The sequence below is a fragment of the Alligator sinensis genome, unplaced genomic scaffold (genome assembly GCF_000455745.1).
Source record: "Alligator sinensis unplaced genomic scaffold, ASM45574v1 scaffold385_1, whole genome shotgun sequence".
In the NCBI taxonomy this organism is placed as follows: Eukaryota; Metazoa; Chordata; order Crocodylia; family Alligatoridae; genus Alligator; species Alligator sinensis.
In genome coordinates this window covers 36,540-45,572 of record NW_005842535.1, presented here as the reverse complement: position 1 = coordinate 45,572, position 9,033 = coordinate 36,540, and the positions used below count along the sequence as shown (strand labels likewise).

The following is a 9,033-nucleotide window of genomic DNA, read 5'->3' as shown; positions in this document are numbered from 1 at the left end:
TGGTGCCGGTGCCGGTGCTGGCACGGGAAAATGGATCCCCCTCTTCCACATCCCCTCGCCTCTGCACTTCGGCCTCCCTGACTTTGTTGACCAGCACCTGTGTCTAGTGATCAAGAGTTTTGGTGCTGCCAGTGCACATGCTCCCTTTCACCCTTGGGTCACACATGCCCACCATCATGTGGACCCTACTGGACTGCAAGGGATCTAGCTGTCTCCTGATGCCCTCCTTCAGCCGCCTCACTAGTGCCTGCACGTCTGGTGACAGCGGCTTGCACCAGCCAGGAACATTGATCCCCTGGAACTTCTCCATTTGGTTCTCAAGCTCCCTCACTATGGGGTTCACCTAGCTGAGGAGGGCATTGCCAGAGCTAAGGGTCTTGGTGGCCTTGAGGAAGGGCTTGAGGACCACCAACATCTTGGAGAGGGTACCCCACTCAGCTCTGTAAAGGGGGCCACTGATCCCTATCTCTCCAAGCAAGGCCATTTCATGGATGGCCTTCTGTTGCTTCAGCAGCCTTTCGAGCATCAGATATGTGGAGTTCCACCAAGTGTCCACATCCTGCATGATTTTGTGCTGTGGGATGCTTGGCTCTGCCTTTTTCTCCCACAGCATATTGCCCCCCCTTGATGCTGAGGTGGAAGTAGCCCGCCACCTTCCTGCATTTCGAAATCACTTGGCTTGTAGCAGTAGTGGTGGCAGCACCATCACCAGCAGCCCTGTCCCCCTCCAAGGCATCCCTTACTATGAGATGCAGCCTGTGTGCCACACAGCGGATGTCAACAAAGTTGGCATCATGGACAGCCTTCACCATATTGGCTCACCCGTTGTTGGTGACTATGAACCCATGGGTGAGCTTGGCCTGCCCAACAAGCTACCTCTGCACCATGCAGTTCATGGCCCCCATGACCTCTCTTGCTGTGTGGGACTCATCCAGCACCTCAGCTTGCAGTAGAGTGCACCAACAGCCTGACTGAGTGCACCAGTGCCCTCTGAGTGAGAGGTAGGTGTGATCGCCACTCTGGCTGCTCCAGATTTCTGAGGTGAAGTGCAAAGCTACTTGCAGCCCTGCCTTGCGCAGCTCCTCCCTCAAGTAATCCCGACATGTTTCATACAGGGAGGGCACCACCGTCCTGCTAAAGGTGGTGCATGCAGACACTTTGTAAGATGGGGCCAGAAGTGCTATGACCCTCCTGAACCCTGGCCACTCAACTGGGGAGAAGAGCTGGCTATCCGGAGCGAGCATCTCCCCAATAGTCTGGGTGATCTTGCTTGCCTTGGGAACGCACCCCGCTTTCTGCCACAGGTCCAGGGTGGCCTGCCTCTGCTTTTGGTGGATGGGGGCTTTGGAGTGAGTGGGGGACTTCCCCTTTGGCACGCTCACACTGGTGCCAGGCTGAGCAACAAGAAGGGCAAGGGGGTGCTGCCTCCTCAGATGCAGCAGCATCGCCTTTGTGGAAAAGTGTTTTGCATCCTTGCCACAGCTGATGTGCCTTTGGCAGTGCTGGCAGATGGCAAACCTGGGATCATCTGCCAGCTCAAAATGCTCCCACACTATGCTACTCACCTGCTTCTGGGTTGAGGGTGAGGATCCTGCCTTGTCCCACTCCTCAGCAGGCTGAGGCTCAACAGCAGGAGGAGTTGCCTCAGCTGAGCCACTTGCCTTCACAACCTCAACCTCCTCCAAGGTGCTGCTTTCCGGAGGAGACTAGGGGAAACTTGAGGGGGTGGAACACAAACTCTGATTCCCCCTCAGACCCCAGAATTACTTGAGCCAGTGCACTCAGCATCCATGGTTCCAGCTCCAGCTCCTCCTCTGGCAGTGGGAGGCTCACGCTGAGAGATGACATTGGGGTGGAGGAAACAGTGATTCCACTGCTGGTGCCTACTTCTGGACTGAGGGGAGGTGGTACAGGTACAGGGACATCATGTGCAGACACTGCTCCCACCTCCTTGTTTCCACTGGCAGCACTGATGTCCTAGCTGCTTGGGAAGAGAATGCATCTATGTTTGCGGGAGGGGGGGGACTTGCAGCTCTAGCTCTCCGCCTACCACTTTTCCCTCCCCTGCCAGAAGATCTGGCACCTGCCTTTCCACCACTCTTCCTATTAATCTTTTCTGTGCTGCAAAAGGTGTGTGTGTGTGTGTGTGAGAGAGAGAGAGACACTCCTTTTGTGTTGTGTTTTATTCCCTCTGTGTTGCATGCATGCACTGGACTCTTCTTTGATTGTTTGCTTCAGTAACAAGAAGTGTTAAGAGCTATGTAAAAATTGTCTGCTGTCTGTCTATCTGTTTTCTTCTCCGCTCCAATGTGTTTATTTAGTGTGAATTTTGAATGTGAAGTCTGACTTGTGTGTTTTCTTCGCTCTCTTTTATTCCCTCTGTTGCATGCATGCATTGGACTCTTCTTTGATTGTTTGCTTCAGTAACAAGTGTTAAGAGCTATGTAAAAAATGTGTGCTGTCTGTCTTCTTCTCCTATGAATGATTTTTCTTCTTCTGTGTGTGTATATTATAAGTGTGTGAGTGTGTGTGTGCATGGGTGCAATCTATGTGCCTCCTTGCACAGTGATGGATCATGCTGGCAGGGAAAACACAGCTTTCTTTTTTCAAATTTTGAAAAAAAAAAAAGAGCAAATGTAAATTGAAATAAATGAATTGAATAGTAGTAAGAGATGCTAAGCTAAGCTAAACTAAGCTAAATCCTACCCAATCCTTTCTAACAACAAAAAGGAGCAGGCAAGTTCAACTGCTGACTAAAGCAAGACAGGCAGAGTTGCCACAGTACCTTTCTCATACAGATCCCACGACAGAACCAGCTTACAAAAGGCCCCTGACAGCTGCAAACAGAGGCTTTTATGTTGTTCCTAGGTCCCTCCCCCTAGACACTGTAATTGGAAAGGCAGCCAGAGAGAAATCCTGCTCATGCTTGCCCCCCCCCCTCTTTTAAGTTTCTGTTTCCCCACACAGACAGCCCTCTGAAGCACTGAATCTTTTCCATATTGGTTCGGAAGCTCCAAACCAATTCAGAAAGCCTAAAGCAGCCAATGCTTCATTTTGGACATGCTGATTTGGTGTCTGAATCATCCACATCTTTTCCGAATCCAAAGCACGGACTGAAGCCTCACACAGCCCTAGTATCCAGGTTGTAGCTGTATTGGTCTAGAGAAAAAATCAGTAAGGGCTCATGGTAGAAATGATATAATTTATTAGACCAACAATATTTTTGCAAAAATAATGTCTTTAATTGCAAGCTTTCAGGCACAAACACCCTTCATTAGTCATTGGAGAAAAGATTCTAAAAATTTTCCTGGGTAGAAATGAAAGTTCATATTTCATATGATTTCACAGGATATAACCTCTACCATGAACCCTGATTGCTTTTTCCTCTAGACCAATATGACTACAACCTGGATACCATCCCTAAGAAGGTACAGTTTAGGGTTATCAGAGGCAGTCAACGACTTCCAAATACACCTGTAAAATGCCAACTATGTACAGAAAAAAATCAGATTTATTTTAAAAAGAGAGGTGCTCCCTCAGTTGGATCAGCACCCATTGTTGTTAGAATGTTACCATAAATACCTTTTATTTGAATGATGCACCATTCCTCTTTACAGTGTGATTCTTTCTTCAATTTAAAGTTAGTGGGTTCATGCACTAAACTTACTATTCTACCATCAAGGAATGGGTGGTAGCAGGAGAATCCCCCATCCTGCACCTGCTCCTTACCTTCTCCACCCAGGTGTACCCTGCCAAGCTAGAAGCAAATGCTGAAAGGGGAGACCCACCTGCTGCCACACTAGTCCTCAGCTAAGCATGCACTGCATGCAGCTGCTCCCTATAGCCCTAGCTAAAGAAGAACAGGAGTGGCTCTAGGGCTCCCTCCTCACTTGGGTTAGTTGAGATAACAGCAGCAATGGCTGAGTCTCCCCTTCCTGCGTCTGATCTCTGGTTGACTCCCTGATCTCCCATGCCAGCCCTGGACTGGATGACTTTGTGAGGTCCCTTTCAGCACTACACTCCTATGATCCTAATTTAGATGAGGTTTCCAGTTAAATTCAAAATTAATGACATTTCAGACAGCTACTATACTTGTTTCTATTGTAATCTATGTGAAATAAAAATCTGTTTTCTATCATTTTTATTTTTTTCTATGAAATACAACATTTTTAAAGAAAAATTTTGAATGAAAATTCTGTGATGGAAAATTTGACATTATTTTTTCTGAAATGCTTTGAGTAGTTTAAAACAATGGTTCTAGAGAAAGGTGTGAAGTAATAAATTAACCTTTTGATTTAAAGGCTAATTTAAAATGCACTAATAATAACGATTAAAGTATGTTTTGTAAAAAAATTAAAATAAAATAGTTTGTGTTGCTCTTTTTTAGGATATGCTGCAGAATTCTCCTAACTCAATGACTGCAGTATCCAACAATCCCCAGGGAATCATGGTACCTGCATCAGCAATACAGCAGGGAAACATCTCAATGACAACAGTCAACTCACAAGTTGTGTCAGGTGTGGAATATATCAATGACCATTCAGATCACATTTGTTGTATGCTTGTATTTTTGTTTTTTTAGATGACAAGAAAAAAAAACAACCTTATGTCTGAACAGACACATCAAATGTCTGTAAATTGAAAAGCATGGCATGGAAATAGGCAGCACTTTGTGTTTATAAATCTCTGGAAACTCAAAAGGCATTTTCTGTCCTAAAATGGAACATCTGGTTTTTGGCTTGGTGGCACTGTGGCTCTTTCTCCCCAGAACAAGACTTCATAGTACTGCATGTTGGCCCCTTGTTTATCAGTGGTTTTTGTTTTTGTTCTTTTTCCTAAAGCCCATCACTTTGAAAACTGGTTTGGATCATTCATTTCAGCAATACTTTCCCTTCTTTCACTAGTAACTAACAGCTCAGGATCTCTTTTTTTCGTGGCAGGGTTGAGGCATTAGCCTTCTGTCATTTCTATTTTGCAGAACATAAAATCCCATAGTTTCATCAACCTTCTTCTTTGAAACCTGAAACCTGTCTGTTTCAAAAAGTTATCATTCTATGGCCACCCCAAGTTCAACAAATCTACAGAGCTCTTGGCTTTTCAGGGACTGATGTTATTTTGTATCATTTCTGAAAATGAAATTACCTTTGGCTTGAGCTTAAGGAATGGAACTAGACATGGTTTATGTGGCTTGTCCTTCCCCCATGCCTTTGTGTTAGCAACTGAACTAAATGTGCTTTTTTCAAAGTGGTCTTCCCACCCTATATTTGTCAACTGGGGCCAATACAATGGGTCTGTGCTTGACCCTCCTTCTTCACTAACCAAAGTTCATAGATACCAAGTTTGTTTGTTTTTACCCTAAAGCTCTGCTTTGAACCATATCTCTTTGTTAGGTGGAACCCTTTACCAGCCTGTAACTATGGTAACATCTCAGGGCCAGGTGGTAACCCAAGCAATCCCCCAAGGAGCCATACAGATCCAGAACACACAGGTAAGTCAACTGGGGTCAGGATGTCTGGTGTTTGGCCAGAGCACTGGCTTCCTTAAAACTTTAAAACAGGGGTAGCCCCAAGAAAAGAGCTCAGTCACTTCCATTTATTCCATGCTCTGATATCTTCCCACTCAACTACTCTGCCACATTTTTCCTTTCACACTTGGTCTTACTTCTAGGCCTCTCTCATTTTGCTCGCTTCCACATTTTCTGTTTATACTCTTGCTGTTCTCTCCCTGTGTGAGCTCTTTCTACTTGTGCCCTTCTTCTTGCTCTCTCTTCTCACATACTCTCTCATTCTCAGTCCATTTTCTGTCTCATACTGTCTCCCCTCTCTCCTGTAAAATGGTAGAATTGCTTACAAACAAGAATTATCACTACTTTTAGATGAACTTTAGGTCTGGAGATTTGTGACAAGCTATTTGGGAATGAGTGACAGATGAGTGTATATAGCTCTCATTAAAGCCAGTAAGATTTATGTGTCTGCAAGTGATGGGAAGATCAGATCCAGGGTGTCTAGCTGAACCTGTCTAATACTTTAAGTAATAATTACTGTCATGGGGAGTCAGAGTCACTGCATACATATCATGTGAAGAGGTGCAGAGGTCTGAAACAACTTAATGAAGGCTCTGGTCAAATAATGGGCAGGGATGATTATTCACTGATCTTACTGTAATAAAATTGGCAAACTGATGTAGGTCTGTGTTTATCCCCATACATGCAAACTGCAGTAAGATATTGTCACCTAAGCAGGCCTAGCTTAATCCTAATAGACAGTGTATGTGTGTACTACTGCCCTGGGTAGCTAAATTAGCTGCACAGTAAGGCTGTTCAACATTTTGGTGGCTGTTTCATTTTGGAGGTGTTTCAAGCCATTTCAGTGCCTGAAACACCAAATCTTAATTGAAATGGAAGGCTCAGAAACATCTCCAAAATGAAATAACACAGTCAAAATTTTGCAGAAATGTTTCAGAAAATTTGGGGGTTTCAGAGCCAGGTTTGCAAGGAAACAGCTGTGTGCTGATGCCCTGCCGCGCAATTTGGCTCCATAGGGAGCAGAGATTCAAGCCCGAGGTATCATCGCCACTGCTGCCTGCCATGCATTGCCCTGAAGATTCAGAGCTGCACGGGGTGGGCAGCAGCAGCAAGAAGACCCTGGCATGGATCTCTGCTCCCTGAGGTGCAAGGTTGTGCGGCAGGTAAGTGCTGGTCTCTGCCACATGACTCGGCTCCACAGGGAGCAAAGATCCACACTGGGGGTCTCCTCGCCACTGCTGCCTGCCCCGCGCAGCCCCAGGTTGCTGGGGCAATGCAGGGTGGGCAGTGGCAGTGAGGAGACCCGTGGCATGGATCTCTGCTCCCTATAGAACCGAGTCACGCAGCAGGGACCAGCCAGGCTCTGAACAGCTGAATCACCACTGCTACCACCCTGAGAAGCTGCCAGGACCCTAGGTAAGGCTTCTGTGACCAGCACAGGTGCTGGACTCAGCCTCCCCTATTCCACCCAGCACAATTTGCCCTGCACCAACCCTGTGTGCAAAAAGTAGCAGCACAAATGTGTGACCCTGTTATTTTTGCAGTGGCAACTGCATGTTCCTGCATGTGGGGATGCATCCTTAGTGTCTACTTGGTGAAACAGCATTTTGACAGTGCTATGACATGGCAAGTATAGGTTGCCATTATAATAAGCCTGTCCAGCCCTCAGCCATAGGTCTACAAGTCCTCAATGGTACAGAAGGCAGAAGAAGATTGTAGAATCTCAACAGCTGCAAAGTGGACAAAATTTGCACTGGAAAGAGATTTCCAGTTATCTTGGCCTTGTTGCCACTGGATCAGTGTCCAAATCTGTCAGGAACCATGTGGACGCTGATGTGTAGCAGCTTCTCCATAATAAAATAAATCACACACAGGCATCTTCCAGTAAAACAGCTTTTCCAGCACATCTTTCAAGCCCTTTGGTGACCAGCTAGTGATGATAGGAGTAGGACTGTGATCATCTGGAAGCTCCTAGTCATGAACTAGCATGAAGGTGATAGTTACAAGAAGGTTGTCTAGCACTTGGATGAGGAAGGAGTGTGATTTGGCAGTGGTAGATGTGACTGAGCAGCCCTCTTCAGAATCTGTTCTGCTCACCCCACATGGGGAGGGGGCTAGAAAAGCTGCCATAAACTTAGTCTGCCTACCTTAAATATTTTAAATACCATATTTTCTCATATACAAACAACTTATTTGTGGATGGCAGAATGTAGAAAAAAATACATTTTCCCAGAGCCATGGCCTAGAGCTGACTTTTTCAAGATGACGTTGTGCTTCTAAATATCTACCATCTCCTCTTTACCACTCAGCAAGAAGGAAAGATGCAGTCCAGTGTTAATCCATTCCCAGCTACTCTCAGATTGGAAGTAGTTTTTATCTGCTGACCACTCACATTTCCAAAAGTAGTCCCCTAACATGGGAAAGGCAAGTGATGAAAAATAATATGCATAGCCTATATAAATAATGACAGCATTCCACCTTCTGGTCTCCAGGTTTCATAGTCAGTGCCTATTCCCCAGGCCTAAGACAATGAGCTTCTATGTGGTATCTACCACTCATAAAATTCCTGAGGAAAGAGTAACTCACTGAAAGGTGAACTGTCTGTGAATAGAAGCATTAAAACTTCTAGTAGATAATAACTTTGAAATATTTCTGAACTAGTCTTTTATTCCAACTAGAAATATCTAAGTCTTCTTGTGGAAAGGAACATCCAAAAATCATTTAACAAATATCAAAATGTTTTGGTTTTACTTTTCTGAAAGAAACGAGCTGCCAAATGCCTTGACTCCTGGGAGCTCCTTTCCCCTGAAGTTGGTAACAAGTAGAAGACAAAGACAGACCAGGAACTCCTGAGGAGACAAGGAAGATCCTTATTTTATAATAGGTCCTGAGATCCCCAGCTTGAACAAGGATTCCTAAGACTTTCAAAAGCTGTCGGGCTCCTTGCTGTGGAATAGGGAGCACAGAAGCTTTGATAGTGGGGATTTACTTGCAGGGTTTCCAGATTTCTGTATCTGTGACAGCACTGTGCCCCCAGATTCTGAAGCAGACAGCATATTGGGGATGACCCTGAACCACAGATCCCAAAAGCCTTGGAATTTCTGACTACAGATCAGTAAGTCTGGCAGGGCTAATGAAGAGTGACAGATCTTGGAAGCCCAAGGTCATCAGTACCTAGAGAAGTAGACTCATTCATAGTTTCATAGTAACTAGGGTCAGGAGGGACCTGAACAGATCATCTAGCCTGACCCCCTTCCACAGGCAGGAATGAATGCTGGGTTCACAAGACCCCAGACAGGTGATCATCCAACCTCCTCCTGAATATGCCCAAGGGAGGGGCGAGGACCACTTCCCTGGGAAGTTGGTTCCAGATTTTGGCCATCCTAACTGTAAAATATTGCCTTCTGAGCTCTAACTTAAACCTATTCTCCATCAGCTTATTACCATTGTTCCTCGTCACCCCAGGTGGCGCTGGGGAGAAAAGGGCTCTACCTGTTTGCTGTTGATCT

The 9,033-nt window shown here is 45.6% G+C and overlaps 1 protein-coding gene across 3 annotated transcripts in view; it reads left to right on the top strand.

Annotated features, from left to right (window-relative positions):
- Positions 1 to 9,033, top strand: part of LOC102386778 (homeobox protein PKNOX2) — an 836,464-nt gene that overhangs the window by 814,023 nt on the left and 13,408 nt on the right. For all 3 annotated transcript variants that reach the window (XM_025213523.1, XM_014523785.2, XM_014523786.2), the window contains 2 exons: positions 4,388 to 4,517; positions 5,391 to 5,488. In XM_025213523.1, coding sequence (XP_025069308.1) covers positions 4,388 to 4,517; positions 5,391 to 5,488 — 228 coding nt within the window. The remainder of the gene's footprint in view (positions 1 to 4,387; positions 4,518 to 5,390; positions 5,489 to 9,033) is intronic.